General features: G+C 34.9%; 3 protein-coding genes across 25 annotated transcripts; 1 reads left to right on the top strand and 2 right to left on the bottom strand.

Annotated features, from left to right (window-relative positions):
- Positions 1-109: 109 nt before the first annotated feature.
- LOC111807652 (lysine-specific demethylase JMJ31) lies at positions 110-6,336 on the top strand. 18 transcript variants are annotated; one of them, XR_015423254.1, is made up of 8 exons: positions 110-288; positions 376-453; positions 1,014-1,106; positions 1,246-1,575; positions 1,813-2,136; positions 3,126-4,327; positions 4,559-4,668; positions 4,995-6,323. XR_015423254.1 is itself a non-coding variant. In XM_023693459.2 (4 exons), the coding sequence occupies exons 1-4, from the start codon at positions 199-201 to the stop codon at positions 3,146-3,148; spliced, it is 306 nt and encodes a 101-aa protein (XP_023549227.2). In that variant the 5' UTR covers positions 110-198; the 3' UTR covers positions 3,149-3,430. The 18 variants fall into 18 exon arrangements, 2 of the variants coding, with proteins under 2 accessions (XP_023549227.2, XP_023549231.2); XR_015423252.1 differs by having other exon boundaries at positions 376-475; positions 973-1,106; XR_015423253.1 differs by having other exon boundaries at positions 973-1,106; positions 4,995-6,322.
- An 803-nt stretch (positions 6,337-7,139) lies between these two features.
- Positions 7,140-9,990, bottom strand: LOC111806652 (protein indeterminate-domain 12). The gene is made up of 3 exons (XM_023692031.2): positions 9,521-9,990; positions 9,044-9,440; positions 7,140-8,135 (listed from the first exon to the last, which is right to left on the bottom strand). Exons 1-3 carry the CDS (start codon positions 9,639-9,641, stop codon positions 7,217-7,219), a joined length of 1,437 nt encoding a protein of 478 aa, XP_023547799.2. The 5' UTR covers positions 9,642-9,990; the 3' UTR covers positions 7,140-7,216.
- A 1,608-nt stretch (positions 9,991-11,598) lies between these two features.
- Positions 11,599-16,512, bottom strand: LOC111807540 (heat stress transcription factor A-7a). 6 transcript variants are annotated; one of them, XM_087129151.1, is made up of 5 exons: positions 15,747-16,476; positions 14,099-15,267; positions 13,928-14,013; positions 12,106-12,897; positions 11,599-11,830 (listed from the first exon to the last, which is right to left on the bottom strand). In XM_087129151.1, the coding sequence occupies exons 1-2, from the start codon at positions 16,113-16,115 to the stop codon at positions 14,458-14,460; spliced, it is 1,179 nt and encodes a 392-aa protein (XP_086985277.1). In that variant the 5' UTR covers positions 16,116-16,476; the 3' UTR covers positions 11,599-11,830; positions 12,106-12,897; positions 13,928-14,013; positions 14,099-14,457. The 6 variants fall into 6 exon arrangements, with proteins under 6 accessions (XP_086985277.1, XP_086985279.1, XP_086985278.1 ...); XM_087129153.1 differs by having other exon boundaries at positions 12,841-12,897; XM_087129152.1 differs by lacking the exon at positions 11,599-11,830 and having other exon boundaries at positions 12,260-12,520; positions 12,841-12,897.
- Between the last annotated feature and the right edge of the window lie 1,280 nt (positions 16,513-17,792).

Genomic DNA, 17,792 nt, shown 5'->3' with positions numbered 1-17,792 from the left:
GACTCAATTTATATTATTTGTCTCTCCGCCTTAAATTTAAATATATTAACTAATGATAAAATTTATAAAGATTTATTTATTTATTTATTTTAATGTTTAATGATAAGATTATTAGCTTTAGAGATATAATAGAAGATGGTTCCCATTGCCTCTTAGTTACTTACACTCGAGCTTCAACTCCACACGAACTCCCGATCGATGGACGAAAATCTGAAAATCCAACGCTTTGAAGTTCCTCCTTCGGCCTCAGACTTCGAGTTTCTCATCGAATCTCGCGACGTTCCCGCTGTAATATTTGTGAAAGTTCCTTTGGTTTTGATTCGTAGGTAACTCCATTGCATCAGTTTTCATTTCTTGTGTTCTATGGCTCCGAAGGTTCTTGTAGGATGCGTTAAGGACTGGAGAGCTGTATCGGAGTGGAATCCGTACAATGGCGCCCTTGACAATCTACAGGTTGTATTTCAACGTTCCCGCTGTAAGCTAGCTCCTTGGTGTTTCGTTAAGCTGCCAATTATTTTTCCAAGCTAGCTTAGGATTTCTTGCTTGTTTTGATATATATATATATTTACAATTTAATCCTTGTAATTAAAAAGACGTAATCAATAAGTACCTCGTCAAAGATTCCTCTGTAGTTCAGCCATAGGAATAGGTATATGGTTGGCATTTATCAATGCATAGGTAACTCCAAATAAGATTTGTAATGAACTTTTTGATGTAAAACATTTAACCGTTACATTTTTAAGAAGTACGAGGAGAAAATTGCTGTAAAGAAAAGTAGGAAGACTAGAACGTTATAAATGTCATAATATTGGGACTCTCGTGGAGTATTGTGCTTAAGCTTAAGTTATTCTGGCCTATGTTTTGAAAGCTTGTAAGCTATGATCACTAACTGTATGATGAAAATTTTATAGATTGAGTTTGAATGCTCAGTATCTCCATGAACTTTTCATTATGCTTTTTTTTTTCATTAAGGCTATTGTGCTAGAGTTGGGTTCGACATCTTTAAAATTCAGGTCAGAACGAAGTTTTGCATGTGCGTTGTTCTCTTGCTGACATGAATGAAACAAAGAGCCATGAGCATGTCGTACCAAGTATCAGAAGGATGGGTAAAGTTCTCTTCCCCACTCTAGATTTCTCAATAGTATTTTGAACTCTCTCATAAGTAGAGAATGGGGTTTAGAAGTTGCATTTTAAATTTGGTAGTTGAGGCAATTTGGTATATTGATCTTTGTTATTAATCACCAGATCAAGGAGTTCAATGTTTGAGTCATTTACTTGAAGGTGGGGATTTGAGGGAAAAAGAGCTAAGGGAAGAAACTTATTCTCATAGGCTCTGCATGGGCTTATTACTATAGTTCATGACAACATAAGCGCGTCCGATCAAATTAAACACCTAGAATCAAGTTCTACAAAAGGTTCTGCAGATGAGGTGGAGAGGATGGAGATGACTAGTTTACAGAGCTTGGAGAACGATCAAATAGCTACCTTTATTTGGAATTTGGAACCATGTATTCTTCAAAAGTTCCTTCTCACCATGGCGGTGATTTCTTTTGACTTCCCCATTACATTTACAAGGTTGAAATTGTTTTTCATGGAAGGCCTTGAGGAAACTAGTTTATTCCAATTATTCTGGTCTAATTAATATACTAAGGTTTCTCATTATTGAAATAGATGCATGAATATATTCGATGGATGTCAAACTATTTTTAGTTTTAGTCGATAGATGTGTGAAATTGTTCCTCTTTTTCTTGCTTTCCCCTTCTTTGTTTCTTCCTTAGCTTGTCATCTTATCCTACTTTCTTTTCCATCTAGAATGACTTCCCAAGAACTCTAGAGGCTCTTATACTGCACTTGCTTTCTCCAGTTGGAGCAGAAGTTCTTACTCGAAAATTTGATTAGATGGATCAAGGAAACACCGATGAGGATCAGTTTATTATATTCTTACAAAAAAAAAAAAAAAAAAAAAAAAAAAAAAGATTCTTCCTATTATTATGGATTCTGTGGGAGATGTTTTACTTTTGGCTGATATCTCTTCATCCCTGGAAAATACTCTACGGGGTTTTCTATAGTTCATTTGATGATCAATTTGCTGCGATGGATGCAATTCTAAACAGGAAAGAGTCTTTTGCTCGTCAGGTCATTGTAACTCTATTTAACAGTAACATTTTTATTATTTGTTATTTATTTTACTTCAACCATGATATCTCCCCTGTTTATCGTAGTAATAGCTCTGTGCAATTTGTTTTTAATCATAGGTAGGATTTGCCTTCTATATTTTTCTCTTTTCCCGGAACAAAATACTGAGCCACAAGTAGATGGTAATAGTTATTGGTCTCGAAGGCAATCTTTGTAGGCTAACAACAAAAGCTCTTCTCATATCTTTATCTCATCCTCCATAAATTTGGCTGGCCTCAAATTGCAAACAGCATTCTGCATTTTTGTGCTCAGCTTTTGTTCTTGTGAAATATCTTATTTGGCTTATTAGTTAGACACTTCTATGTAGCTTTCACGCAACCTTGAAAAATGGGCAGCATATTTGCTCAACCAAAACCGCCAAACAGGTACTGTTACATAAGTTGATCTTGCAAAGATCCTAATGAATTATTGTGTTTGGCTTCAAGGAACTGCAAATCTTTTTTTTTTTTTTTTTCTTTTTTGGTTGTTAACTTTTCTGTTTCAGGACTAGAAGCAATTTATTTAATTTTTAAAACTAAAGTTTGATGAAGTGCCTAAACTGAGTTCTTTCTTCTCACAGCCTTAAATATCTGTTCCCTTCCGTGAATTTGGTATCTATTGATACTTTTGAATCTTAACGAATGCGCATGCTCTCTGGCCGCAGTTTTCTACTTGTGTCTATATATATATATATTTTTAATTTATTACGCCAATTTCAGTTTCTGTGCTTTGAAGGGAAGCATATTTATTTCCATTCTGCATTTATTTATTTTAAAAACATCATTATTGTCGTCACCAAAGAATAGACACAACTAGCCAACCTGCATATTCATTAGGACTTCTTTTTATTCCCTCCCTAATAAATAAGCATGACCAGAGAATATTCTGCTGCAACGCTTTGAGACTTTACTTGTTGTGTTATTGTAATTTAACTTTAATTTTTGCGTCAGGCGTTCAAGAGTGTGCTGGATAAATACTTGGGAGTAAACTTAAATGGGCCAAATCCGGGATCTTGAAGGGGAAGTCCTTTAAAGAAATTGGTCCTGCAGATTCTGGAGCATATCGATGCTATCCATTTTCTAAGCTTTTCCTCGATTGGTACTTTTACGTATAAGTTATCCATAGCTATATAGAATAAAAATCATTACCTATTTTAGGCATTGCTTTGTAATTTATTTCAGACCCATTTTATTTTGATCAGAGAACAAAGTAGAGAGTGGCTTAAAATCAACGCGATTTAAGTTTCAACTTTATACTCCCAGTATCTCCATTTATCATCTAGTTTTACATAAAAACTGCCGAAGTAAGCCAGCAGCGAATGGACCTTTACGTTTACCTCATTCTTCTAGCCAATGAAATCAAATTCCTTTAGTGAATAAGGTTAATGAGCTAAAATATCGTAGTTCAGGAGAAATCATGTAAGCAGCAAGTGAACCTAAATGCTCTTTCCTGGTACTTGAGTTGGTGATTGGATTACCTAGCAGCTTCTGTTTATCTACAGATGAGACTGAAAAGTACATTAGAATGCACAGGCATTGACCCCATTTTCAATTACTCTCCTATTTGGACCCTTCCCCCCTATGATATGTCATTATTCTTCTGGCTGTATGTGAACTGAACTTGCTAAGATGACAACAAGGGTAGGAAAACCATTCTGATAGGCCTAGTTAGAACGAAAAAGAACATTGTGGAGGGGTATAGATGGGGAATGTAATTAGTAATGAATATTCGTTTCTTGTAGAATGGGGAGTTCCAAGATGGGATTTAGAAAAAAAGATGAGGGGTAGCATAGGGGTCTGCAGTAGAAGGGGGGAAAAAAAGGAAAGAAAAGCATTGGAAAGAAGGGTCTGTAAATAATCGAGATTGGAAGGAAGAAAAGAGGGAAAAGAAAAGGTAGCTGAGATGAGATTCCCTGATGGATGATGACATGGGCAGGTAATTTTAATAGAAGAAGAGGCAAGGGGAGAGGGAATAGAAGCCTTTTGATTTTTGTCTGTTTGTGCAGCTCAAAGGGAGATAAAAAAAAAAAAAAAGATGCAGTCTTTTTTACCAGGCAAATGGCATATTGTACCTTAATCCTGTTACTCATGCACATACTTTCTAAAAGCTAGGATATACCATAATGCCCAACCCTCCTTTCATTAATCCCCAGGTTCTCTCTCTCTCTCTCTCTCTCTCTTTGTGTGTGTTTTTGTCTCTCCCTGCTCTCTCTCTCTCTCTCTCTCTCTTTCTTTCTTTGTGAATATCCTAACCTTTTCTTTGGTTAAGTTGATCAGCTTTGCCATTTTTTAAACTGCGTGTGTGGTTTTTTTTTTTATAAAAAAAGATATTCCAAAACCCTTTTATCCAAAGTAAGCTGACTGGCATTTTTACGTGGCTGCAGGAATCACATAAAGGTAGATGCACCACTTTGCATTATCACCGTGGCCTTTTACTCTCATCAGCTTGGGAGAATATTAAATATATACACATACTAAGCTGATTGAACCTCTGGTAAATTCCTGTGCTATTTTCTTCTGCTTCAACATGAAGTAAAATATATACACATTAGTTGGTTGAATGTTCACATTTCTATCCTATAATTACACTTCTATATTCTCAAAATATTTGATCGGAATAGGAAAGTCTAGTTATAGAACATGAGAATGTATCCATGTAAAAAATCTTCCCCTTTTTTGTTTGACAGTAAAGTATCTGATTTCTTTTCAAGCATGCTGAAGAATATGTTGCATCAATGATTGATATGATTACCTGATAACAGTAGACTAGAAAAGCAGAGAAGGACAAGGTTTTAGTCAATAATTGGGATGTTATTGCAGGTTAAGCTGGCTACTAAAGGTTGTGTTGTGTGGGGAATATGCACAGAAATTGATAAAGCCCCTCTTAGCAACAACAGTAACAAAAGAAAGACTCACCACAGAATTGCAATTTAATCTTCCAGAGCTCTTTGTTGGTATCATTTTCATCCCCGTTGACATTTTCTTCTTTTTTTTTTTCTTTATTTTCCTTTCCTTCCTTTAGGTTTTAGTTTGCAGCAGCACCCAAATCCCGGACCACCACCACAAACACTCGCTCACTGGGGCACAAATCCACATAACACCATCAACTTAGGTTGCCTTTATTTTTTAAGAGAGGAAAAAAAGAAAAAAACACTCGCACTAGCAACTAAATTTTACTGCTCCTTCCATCTGACTTCACAAAAGGCTTCTCTATTCAAATAGTTCCAGTAATTTCTCAGTACCTCTAGAAAAGTTGTGAAGGGGAAAAAAACATCTTGGGATTTGATTTTTTCAACTCAAATTTCACCCATGATGTGGAAAAAGAATGTTTTGCCCATTCTTGCCTATGATTGTAATGGTAATAAGGTTGAATATCTAACTTGTTAGGAATCACAGATCTCCACGCCACTTTAAGTATAAATTCTTATGGTTTTACTTTTAGTTTCCCCGAAAAGCCTCATATCAATGGAGATGTATTTCTTACTTATAAATCCATGATCATTTTCTTAATTACCCAATGTAGAACTCCCTCCCAACAATTCTCAACACGAATTTGTGAGTTTTAACCTTCCAAAGATAGGTTCTACACGACCTAAGTCCAATATGCCATATTTTGAGTTTGTGAGGAATAATTTTCAAAGTCCTGTTTCAAAACAGACTCCTAGTCATCTTAAGTATAAAACTAGGTAACTTTAAATGAACCACTTTAAATTTGTCATTTTTGACTTGGTCACCACAAGCCTCCAATCTTGATCATTACAATACATTATGAAAAAAGAGGCTGGAAGGAGGAAGAGAGTGGCATCGCTGTCGCACAAATGGTGGGTTTGGGGTCCTCTGTAGAGCAGTAGGGGCCATAACCATTAACCACACTGGTCGCTCTCGAAGAGTACACGCATTGGCTCCCACCACCGACATCTCCCTTTGTCCACATCCCAATATTACTTCTCCTCCTCCTTTCCTATTCCCATTACTTTTCTTTTAGGCTCTTGAGTTTTTCCCAATAATCATGTGGGAATTCGGTCAATCCGATTCTATATGAATTTGATTCTATTTTAATCTTTGCTATTACCCAAAGTTTGATTAGATTGTAATAATGTTCTTATATAATTTGATCATCTTAATGGGTCGGAAAATTTGTTTGCTTTCTTTTTAAAAACATGATTCAAATTTAACCATTGAAGAAGTGTGCGAGATGAATGAATCGAGATCTTTAACGTCTTTTCTCTTGTCCTTCTCATATTACTTCTTTAGAACAAATGTTATTGAGATGAAAATTTTTGGAAAGTAAGGCAGAGGTCTTTAGAAGGGCACAATGGTAATTTCAGCAGCATGTCACTATTATTTTCCGTGTTCATGCAGGTCCATCCTTCCATTATCATGGGAAGAAAAAAAGGGCTTCGGTTCTAATTTTAATAATTTTGTTTCCCTTTTTCCTTCCTTAAAATACAAAATTAAATTATTTAATTCAAAAGAAATTGAAAAAAAAAAAAGAAAAAACTTATATATTCCATAATAATGGTGTCTAAATTGCATTACCATCATAAGCTCTCCCTACCGACCTTTGTCAATTCTAAATCATACAAAATTGTTTTTCCTAATATTAAATATCACATTTTCAATATTTTTAACTATAAAAAGTCTATTAATTTTTTTATAATTATTTAAAAATAAATTATAATTTGAAATGTAATTTTGAAGATTAACACCAGTTAATGATTTTTATTACGAAAGATTATTTACAAAAAGAAATAATAAAAAAAAGAAATATAGAGATGATGGGACATATGAATAGTTATTTAAATCTCAAATTTCAAATTACACTAAAAGCCAACTCAAGCATAATTCAATTAACGTATAAATAAAAAAGTAGAAAATAAATAAAAATAAAAAGACTTGGTGATCAAAGTAATAGTCTAGATTAAAAAAAAAAAGCATTCATTAAAATTTAATAACCTCCAAAAAGAAAAAGAAAAAAAAAAAGATAAATTGGAAATAAAAACATTTAATTCTTTTTCTCCTGTGAAACGTCACCGTTTCATTCAGCAGTCTCCCCAAGTTCCATTGGCAGCTGCCTCCCCATATCCAAAACCATTACTATTATTATTATTATTGTGAGGCTTAAACATCTCAATTCCACCTGCGTACGTTAGCATATCCTTAACGATCATGCTAACATGTACCGCTCCACCGCTGCCGGAACCACTGCCATGTCCGGTAAGACCGAGGAAGTCCCTGGTCAACCGGTCACTCTTCTGCCACGTGGCGTAGTCTGGACCGAGTTGACTCAGCGAGCTAATATGATTTGATGGGCGGAACTCGGGGATGTTGAAGTGAGTTATATGACCCACTGACTCGGGCTGATGGTGACCTGATTTTGCAGCGCCAATGCCAACTGTTGCGGCCTTTTGTAGTAGGGCTGTGGCTGATAGCTGAGCTGACGTGGCAGCATTTGAGGCCGGTTGCACCGACACGTGGAGGTTCCTAAAGGGTGAGGTTATCATGGAAGAGGAGGAGGAGGAGGAGGATGAGCTCGCCTTGTGGTGGTGATCTTGAATTAGACCAAAAGGGTGGTAATTGTTATTATTGGAGTAGTCATCGGAGAGGGGCAAATTTGTAATTTGGTGAAAATGGTGAGAATTTGAGTCTTCAGGCTTGATCATTTGAAGGGTATGATTAGGGTTAGAGTTTAGGGGATGGTTCCAAGGATTTAGGGACACGAGCGTTTGCGATGACGACAACGACAGTGACGATGGAGACGACGGTATCAGTGAATTCGAGAACTGATAATGGTTGCCAAAAGGGAAGAGAGATTGAGCAACCGTGGTCGAAGACAGGCTTATGTCAACATCCGTGGCACCCGAGGCAGCCGAAGCTATGGCCAATTGGTTAGCCGAGAGCCGTGCACTCTCTTCCGCCAATGCATCACAAAAAGCTCTATGGGTTACGAACCTATCTTTCCTACACAAATTAATAGATTGATTAGGGATTCACCAAAAAAAAAAAAAAAAAAAAACATTAGAGAAATCACAAGTGTTAGAATTTGAAGACATGCATGCAAACAAAGAACACTCTAAATCTTTGCTTCATTTCTGTCTCCTTGTTCTTCTATGAGAAAGTAAGAGAGAGAAAAACATGAGGTGATCAAATATCAGATTTGTTGCAGATTTATGCAGTTCTTCATAATGACTAAATGGTTCAGAATTTCAGAGCTCTGCAACTAAATAATAATGATTCAAACTTGTCACGGATCCATACTAACTATCCTTAAATTGAGTACATATGGTTCTTTTATTCGTGTTTGAAGCAAGAGCTTTCTACACTTTTATAAAAGAATGTTTCGTTCTTTTTCACAACCGATGAGGGATCTCACAATCCACCCATTTCGAGGCTCAGCCTCTTTGCTGGCACATCCCTTGATATCTGGCTCTGATACTATTTGTAACAGCCTAAACCCACCATTTGTAACAGTTCGTTACGCATCATCGTCACTCTCACTGTTTTAAAACGCATCTATTATAGACAGATTTCAACACCTTTATAAAGAATGCTTCGTTTTCCTCTCCAACTGATGTAGGATCTCACACTTTTTCTCGCAAATTACACACGAATCACTCAAAGTTTTCATAAATTTCCCATAATCTACACCATACCCACTAAATATAATGGAAAAAAAAATCGGTTTTCTTGTAGTTTTTGCCCAAAAAAATGGATGGGAATCCAAAAAGAAGCATTTTTGTGTAAACATTGAATGCATAGAGGGTTACCATAATAGTGAAAGATAGAATTTTTCCAAAATTAAGAACACTAAGGCTTCCCATTCAAAACAAAAGACCAAACAAAATTGATTAAAAGACATGAAATTTGACCTGGAGAAGAGGGTTCCACAGTCACATCTATACTCTCTAGTTCCACAAGTTTTGGAGTGAGCTTTCCAATCAGATTGAACAGCGTAGAGTTTGGAGCATTTAAGGCATTTCCATTTCTTTTCTCCATGTTTTCTGGAGTAATGTTTTTTGATTCCTGTGAGATCTCCTAATGCTCTTGAAGGATTATGATGAACACAACCTTCCTCTGGGCACACATACGCCTTCTTCTTCACTTCTTTGCTGCTTCTTTGCTTCAATTTCCATGGAAGTTTGTGGCCTCTTCTGTGAAGCTGCAAGTTTTGATCCCTTTGGAAACCCTTATTGCAAATTTCACACACAAATCTATTTGTTGCAACAAGTGTTGTTGGTGAAAGTGCTATCACTTCTGCATCTGGGTCTGTTTAGAAATCAATAGATGAATTACCATTTACGAACGAGAAACGAGAAATGAGAAACGAGAACGTTTTGAAGTCGTACCTGGGTTACCGGGGAGGCTTCGTTTCTTCTTGAGCTTTTGTGGAGAGTGGTGAATATTGGAAAAGATGGTAGCTTGATCAGACAAGGAAGTTGAATTGGACATAATTGTTGGAGAAAACATATTAGAAGCCTTTTTTTTTTTTGTTTGTTTGGGGTTTGGGGTTTGGAATTGAGCTCAATTAGACACAAACAAGAACAAAACATGAAAACATGGGTATGCCTTTTGATTCTCTATGATGGGTTATTCTCTAAATTGGTCACTATCTCTCCTTTCTCTTGTTGTTCTTCAAAAACCCTCAAAGAATAAGAGCTTTGAAGAGATATTAACAGCTCTGGCTATGGCTTCTTCAATGGAGAGAGAGAGAGAGAGAGAGAGAGAGAGAGAGAGAGAGAGAGAGAGAGAGAGAGAGAGAGAGAGAGAGAGAGAGAGAGAGAGAGAGAGAGAGAGAGATTTGAAGGTGCAAATTGATGAAGTGGGAGAAGAGAGAATGAGAATTAAAAGGAGACTCAAATGGGAAAAAGGCTATAAAAATACTAAAAAAGCTAAAAAGAAGAAAAAGTTCTTCAAGGAGAGAGATAGAGAGTGAAGAAGGGCAAGTCAAATATTAAACCGAGAGAGACGAGGAGTAGATCTAGACGGGTCGAAGTCCTCGTAGAACTCTAATATTGAAAATTTTCTTTAAGTACGAGAGAAGTTCTTATACTACTGTCATACTAGAAACCTTCTCGAACCCTAATTTTGTATAGCACTAGAAATTTTCTCGAGCGATAATACTCGGTTTACTCTATAACCTAAACCCTTTTTAACACAACTCTTATTGAGCTTTTTACTTTTGATATGAAATCATTTTGGTCTCTTCTTCTTCTTTCCTTTTCTCATCTTTCTTTATTCCAAACCTAAATCTAAAGGCAAATGGGACAACAATATAAGCACTCAAATTCCCCGTTTTAGCCTCCTCCATTTACCATACTTGCCAAAAACTTGGCCTCAATTTCCACCTTTATCAAAGGGTAGGATTGTCTTTTCATATCTCCTTCATTTTTACAACTTTTTAAAGGGATATTCCCAATCTCTTTTTATTTTTGTTTGGTTTTGATAAGGTGAGATTTATGCTTCATTTATTCACCTTTATTTTAAATATATCAAAGAAAAAAAAAAAGACCCTTTCAAAAAAAAAAAAAATATTCTCCCTTAAAAAAAAAAAACATGTTATCTATTTGTGTTTGGCTCTAGTATAAACATTATCCTTTGTCGGGATGGGAAATGACATTTGTCCCATGTTCAACGGTGATTTTTAGCTCAATGGAAGGATGGAGAGTCGAACCTATGATATGTTCGTCGCTGGGATTTACTATTAAATATTTGAACAGTTAACTGATTAAATCAGTGAAAATATTTGAATTTACGATATAAATAGCTTTCATGATCACAAGAAATAAGAAAGTCGTACTCAACGAGTTCACGGCTTAGTCGGTGCTTAATAGTATACATTAGGAAGTTAATAGATTATCCAAATTATTGTTAGTGAATGGTAAAGAAAATAGAAATATTTACAAAAACGAACCCTAGATTCTCTGCCACACTCTTTTGACAGTTTCCTTTTTGGAGACACAGAAAATTGGGTTGACTTCCTAATTTTAGCCTTTTACAGGTACTGATTTGCAAAATAACATTTATTTTTTAATTTATTATTATTATTATTATTTTAATGATGTTGATGAATATGAATATTCACGGGTTATTGTATCACCAGATTCTGCCATCTAAGTTTTTTCCTCTTTTTTTCTTTTAAGCCCTTATGTTTAACCCTATTTAACAATTTTCTACTCTTTTCTTTTTTCATCACCCCCAACATTTTCCATTAATATATATTAGTCCTCCACATTTATGTAATTTGTGCTCAATACCCTCACAATTTTTTGCTAATTTAAACGTGTTTAATTCATAAGATTATGATATACCAAACTAAATTAATCAAGAATATGAGAAATTGCTAATGTGCTAGTGAGAAATTTTAACAATCTCAAAATGTCCGAAACTCAAATAAAAATATCGAGAAAAAATCAATCCACAGCCAGAATTTGAACCTGGATTTCAAATATGAGAAATTGCCACGGAATTCTACTCGTAAATTGTTTTATACCTTCAGAATGCATGTCCAAAACTCAAATAAAATATCAAGAAAAAATCAATGTGCTATGTGGAATTCCAACGGGAACTAGTAAATTATTTCATACCTTCGGAATGCATGTCCAGAAAAACTCAAATAAAATATCGAGAAAAAATCAATCCACAGCCAGAATTTGAACCTGGATTTCAAATATGAGAAATTGTCAATGTGGTACCGTGGAATTCTAACAAAGAACTATTAAATTATTGTATAGCTTGGAAACGCATGTCCAAAACTCAAATAAAATATCGAGAAAAAATCTAAAAAAAAGGAATGGGCAAAATTTTGACAGATATTAGTAAATTATTTTATAGTTTCTTAAGGCATATACAAAACTCAAATAAACTAATCCGCAATTTTATATTATAAGAATACAATAAATTATATTTTTCCAGAATTCCATATACTATGAACCTGTAGGCTCCAACTCCTGCCTTTCGCATGAGGACACTAGTTTACATAATAAACTAGTGTAAAAAAAAGGAATGGGCAAAATTTACATAATAAATAAAATATCGAGAAAAAATAAAATATCGAGAAAAAATCTAAAAAAAAGGAATGGGCAAAATTTTGACAGATATTAGTAAATTATTTTATAGTTTCTTAAGGCATATACAAAACTCAAATAAACTAATCCGCAATTTTATATTATAAGAATACAATAAATTATATTTTTCCAGAATTCCATATACTATGAACCTGTAGGCTCCAACTCCTGCCTTTCGCATGAGGACACTAGTTTACATAATAAACCGGTTGACTGGAAATGGCTGGCAAAGTTTGTAAGCCCACATTAAAAAAGCCCAATAGGCCCAAATAACGATGGTACCTACATCATTTATACAATTGGATTTATGAACTAAGTTTATGATCTTGTTATTCGTGGACTTAAAATTTGAATTTTTGTTAATTTGTTTGAAATTATATTTAATAGCATATAGTACATAACCATTCTCTAGTATCTCGTAGAAACTGATGGTAAAATATTATAAAAAAAATATAAAATAGAAAAATTTCAGAGACAAATAAAACTTTCACAATTGGTGATTTGACAAATTTGACAAAGTTCAGATATGACTGAAATGAATTTTTAATATTAAAGTAACAAAGAAGAGTGCTTAAAAGAGAAATAAATTTGTCTAAACTCACCTCCAACTGCTCCCAAACTCAAACTGATACCAACTCGATTCTTAAATGATTTAGAAACTATAACAAAAAAAAATAAAAAATAAATGTATTAATAACGTGCACGTACTTATCGGTGCATCAATAATATGTCAATATGTCAACACATATTCAAATGTATAACTTCAAGTATATCGTTAATGTATCAGTAATTCATCAATATTGATTCTAATTTCATATAACATATATTATTAGTATATCAATGATTGGTTAATACTCAATATAACATTCAAAATAAATCTCTAATCTTAAAAGAAGAAACATATATTAATTATATCATCAGACTCTACTCTTATCATATAGTTTTTAAGATATAAATACATATTTCAATTTAACAAAAAATGTATTAAATTTATAACTAGACATACTATTAATTTTTTTATAATTTCAAAATTTAGAGGTTTGAATCACATAATCAAAAAAAAAAAAAAAAAAAAAAAACAAATCTATATTCCTTAAACTTCGAAAATCTATAAAACATAATCTACACGACCTTCTAAACAGAACTTTGATAGTCATACATACTCTACACGACCTTCAAAACAGAACTTTAATAATCATACATAATACAGAAGTTCAATAATCATGATCTTAGGCATCTTAGGCATGAAGATGATGAATTAATCATTGTCTGATAGTGACATACCATTGGACAAATATTAATCAATTCACCACCATAAGATAGCTACCTAGTAAAAGATGGGACAAATTTGTATATGCATGCATAAAATCTTGATTTTGTCAAACTATAATTGTTTCGACCTTTTTACTACGTCCAGCCGCCAAATTAGTGGATAATTTAAGGATGAATCATGAAACATCAGCATCCGCCAATGTTATACACTAACACTAATTCCCAACATTTTTTTTTTTCAGATCCAAACAGATCTCAATCTATGACAGTATATCAGATCAGTTTGACACGGGGGAAGTAGAAAGCTGGCAGCAGATGAACAGCGGGCTGATTGAACATATAAATTAGATGGTGTTCATAGTCCTATCAAGTTCTTAGTTTGGATGAATGAATGATAAAAGAGAGAGTTTTGCTAACCACGGAACAGCATGTGATTGATTCTTCAAGGATTCAGCAACACATCTTTTCTCTTTTCCAATTTGATAGCTTTTGGAATGAGCGATCTACATTTGTGTGTACCGGAATGAAGTATTACAAAAACATGAACGTGGAAATGGAAGGAAATGTACATAAAACAGAAACCAAAACCTTGAGGCTTCACTAACAGGACAAACACAGAATTTGAGTCCAACCAGATTAGGTTCCTGCAAACCTAACAAAAGCCACAGTAGAGAAATATATATGAGGAAGTGGCTGCAGAAGGGGGAAGGGAAAGCATCAACGATTATTTTTGTGTTAGAAAGATAATGCCAAAACAGAAAAAGCTGTGTCCCTGATAGCACCGATCTTTCTTTTCATCTTCTTGTCCTGCCAAAGAACAAACCAAAAGAGGGTTATAAAGGGGCTTAGAACATTGCCCCAAAGGCCTACATGGAGCAGCCTTTTCTGGACTTCCAGATCAAATGGGTCGTTTGTGAATTCCCCATATGATGCTCGGCGGGATGGCTCTATCGTGGGTTTGAGCCCAAATAGCCCAACCGATCAGCCAGAACTTTCACATCTTCATCGTCACCACTGGCTACCTCCAACCTTTCGCTGAACAATTCTTCCCAAAACCCTTCATCAAGTACTTTATCTCCATCCGCTGGTGGAGGTAAATGATCTTCTTCCTCTTCTTCTTCTTCTTCTTCTTCTTCTTCCTCCTCCTCCTCCTCTTCATGTCTTGCCCTGCCAAGCCCCTGCATCTCCAAGGCAAGTGCTTCTAGCTCTGTAATCCCAAACCCATATTCTTCAGGTTCAAGAGGCTCAATCTTGATGGTGCTTGAACCTTCACCCAAGAATCTCCCACTACCACCTCCGCTCTGTTTCCCACCTTGTTGAATAGGCCTTCTTCTTTTCCTAGTTATGGCTTCTTCAAGCACCTTCCTCTTCTCCTTCTGCTGGAGTAATTGCTGAATGAACGATGGGTTTTGCATAGCTCTTGCTAAGAAATTCATCATTTGTCTCTGCTTAATTTCAGTTCCTCTAAGCCTTTGCTCCATTGCTTGAAGATAAGCTCTCGTGTTCTGTTGCTCTTGCCTTAGCTTCACTAACTCCATCATTAGCACTTGCTTGTCACGTTTTAAACGATCCATTTCTGCATCTACACCAAATTGACCAACCTCTACACAAGCTCCACTAGCTGCTTGTGATTGGGGAGTTTGGTGGTGGTGATAAGTTGCCCTCCTCCTCTTTATGTTCTTAAGAAGATGCTTTTGGCCTCTGAGAAATCCCTCATTTGCGAACTCCCATCTATCTGGATCTATCTTTCTAAAGCCCTGCAAGAATTTACAAGAAACAATTAAAAATAAATAAAACCTAGAACCCAACCTCCGAGATTTCCTTTCGCCTGGACAAATTTCTCAAGAACCTTTCCCTTACAACAAATTGTTCCATGAAAAAGATACTAGATGACCGTACAGGTGAAGAAAATGGCAAGATATCTGCTCTTCTGATCGCGACATTTTCAATTGAATTTCCCAATTTAGGAAGATTCTGGAGACATGGCAAGAAAGGCCTGGAAGGTAAAGCAGCAGAGCTTTCCAATCGAAGATTCCAGAATAATGCAATATAAAAATTGGCGAAATTACATTTCTACCCATTCGAGCTACGAAGCAACAACGAGCCAAAAGAATGGCAAAAACGGTATTTCAGACTACGATATTTTCAAGGGTCTCCAGAAACGGAAAACACAACGAATTGATGTAAAAGAAAACCAAATTCCAAATTCAAAACGGAGCGATAGAAAATGACTTACGTAAGTATTAAGCTGCCGAACGAAACTGGAAAAGTTATTATGCTTAAAGAATCTGGGAAGCAATTCAGTGGAGAAGCAATGGGGATCCCAAACGACGAAGCTATTTCCCCCAAAGCTCCAAGAAATCACATGATCGGTATTAAAATCATCAACGATTTCAAACGTCTTCGTCAGAAACGGCGGTGGACCGGCATCGTGAAGGCCCTCCATCGGAATCGGAGGAGCCATAGCCAATCGCTCTCTGTCGGTCCCCAACGAATTCGATCCAGGAAACTCTTCCTTAACCGAAAACAGAGGATTCATCTCTGCAACAATCGCGTATAAATCAACCATACAAATTCCCCCCCAATGTTCGAATAAAAGATTCATTCACCTTCAATCATCTTACAATCAACAACAACAACAACAACAACAACAACAACAACAGAACAACAACAACAACAACAACAAATCAAAAAAGAAAAAAGAGTTCAAAATCAATTACAGAAACGAGAGAAAAATCAATGAGAGGGAAGAAAAGCAGAGTACAAGAATTCCATTGAAAAGCATCAAAAACAGCATCCAAATGCTTAAATACGAAACGGAAGGAGATAGTTGGAAAGTTCTAGACCTTGTAGCATAAAGAAATGAAAAATCGCAGAGAAGTTTCTTGGGGAAGTTGGAGGAGAGAGAAAGTAGAGAGAGAAAGAGAGAAATGAAGGTTCTGGAAGGTCGAATGGAAATGGAAGCTCAACGATGAGGTGGAGCTCAGGGCTCGCAGTCTTATAAATTGGTGACCACAAATGACCTTAGGAGACGCCAGCGGGTCCCTTAATATATAATAATAAATTTCTATTGGTTCGAATTTCGAATATTTTATTTTTATTTTTATTTGTCTTCCTTCAATTTAACCAAAAATTCGTAAAAATAGGAGAACGCTTACGTGGCATCACCAAAGGAACAGTGAAATCGCCACGTGGCTGCTTAAAAAGCCTACACGTAATAATTCTTCCAACTCGGCGTATGACCCCAACTTCAATCACTTCAAATAGGAAGGCAACACTTGTGCAAGTTGCAAATATTTTAATTCGAAATATTATTTTAATATTGATGCACTAACAAAAAAAAAAACAATAAATAAATAATAATAATATTATTATTTTAATGTTTCATGTTTCTAGACTCTTCCGTCGGATAATGTTATGATATTATTATTATTATTATTTATATTAATATAACCTTAGTATCAGAATTAATAATTTTATTTTTTTAAAAAAAATGATGTTTTGTAAATAAATCGGAATTATTTAAAGATGGTTGATTTATAATTTTAAAATGGAAATAAATTTTATTTCTTAAAAATTAAATAATAAAAAAATAATGTAAAGTCAAAATGAGATGAGTTGACTTTAGGAGTGTGAGTTTGGAGGAAGGTTCTGGAAGGTTCAAGAAATATGGAAATGGAAGAAATGGTGTGAGGGTGGGGATGGGGTTTGCACGTAGTCTTATGAAATAGTGACCACGAATGGCCCGGAGACATGGGAGACTGTCCAATCTAAATTAATAAACTTTTTTTTTCAATATTGCTGATTTTTAATTTTATTTTTTACAAAATTTAATAATAATAAAAAGATATTAACTTTGTGGATGATATTTCATAGGAGGTATTTTTTTTGTTTTTTTTTTTACTATTTTTATTTGTGTTTTGGCATTTAATTATTAAATATCAAACGGATAATTGAAGGATTCTCAAAAATTCAAAACAGAACAATAAAATGGATTAGTCGTCGTGGCTACTTCTCATAAAAAGCAGCGAAAATTGAAAATATCAAAGTTGGCTTACGTGGCATATTTTACACGTGGTGGCTTTTTCATCCGCCACGTAATACTTGTGCTCTATCTCTGACCTCAATTTCGGTGTTTAGCTTAGCCACTTGTGCAAGTTGGTGAGTATTTTAATTCCAAATATTGTTTAAATTATTATTTTTGCACTGACATGTATTATTTTATTTAAATTGTAAATATTATTTTAAAATTTTGAGCACCAAGTTCTTAGCTCTTTCTAGA

The sequence above is a fragment of the Cucurbita pepo genome, chromosome 12, assembly GCF_057944985.1.
Source record: "Cucurbita pepo subsp. pepo isolate OVF chromosome 12, ASM5794498v1, whole genome shotgun sequence".
Classification (NCBI taxonomy): Eukaryota; Viridiplantae; Streptophyta; class Magnoliopsida; order Cucurbitales; family Cucurbitaceae; genus Cucurbita; species Cucurbita pepo.
The sequence above is the reverse complement of the archived record's forward strand: the minus strand, read 5'-3'. Positions and strand labels throughout refer to the sequence as shown.

Excerpts from the sequence above, each read along its gene's own strand:
- LOC111807652 (XM_023693459.2), top strand. The coding sequence starts at position 199 with ATGGACGAAAATCTGAAAATCCAACGCTTTGAAGTTCCTCCTTCGGCC. Across the intron at positions 476-1,013 it reads TGTATTTCAACGTTCCCGCT|GTCAGAACGAAGTTTTGCAT; the intron begins GTAAGCTAGCTC and ends TTTAAAATTCAG. Across the intron at positions 1,107-3,125 it reads ACCAAGTATCAGAAGGATGG|GCGTTCAAGAGTGTGCTGGA; the intron begins GTAAAGTTCTCT and ends TTTTTGCGTCAG.
- LOC111806652 (XM_023692031.2), bottom strand. The coding sequence starts at position 9,641 with ATGTTTTCTCCAACAATTATGTCCAATTCAACTTCCTTGTCTGATCAA. Across the intron at positions 9,441-9,520 it reads AAGCCTCCCCGGTAACCCAG|ACCCAGATGCAGAAGTGATA; the intron begins GTACGACTTCAA and ends ATTTCTAAACAG. Across the intron at positions 8,136-9,043 it reads TGTGGAACCCTCTTCTCCAG|GAAAGATAGGTTCGTAACCC; the intron begins GTCAAATTTCAT and ends TAATTTGTGTAG.
- LOC111807540 (XM_087129151.1), bottom strand. The coding sequence starts at position 16,115 with ATGAATCTTTTATTCGAACATTGGGGGGGAATTTGTATGGTTGATTTA. Across the intron at positions 15,268-15,746 it reads TTCGGCAGCTTAATACTTAC|GGCTTTAGAAAGATAGATCC; the intron begins GTAAGTCATTTT and ends AAATTCTTGCAG.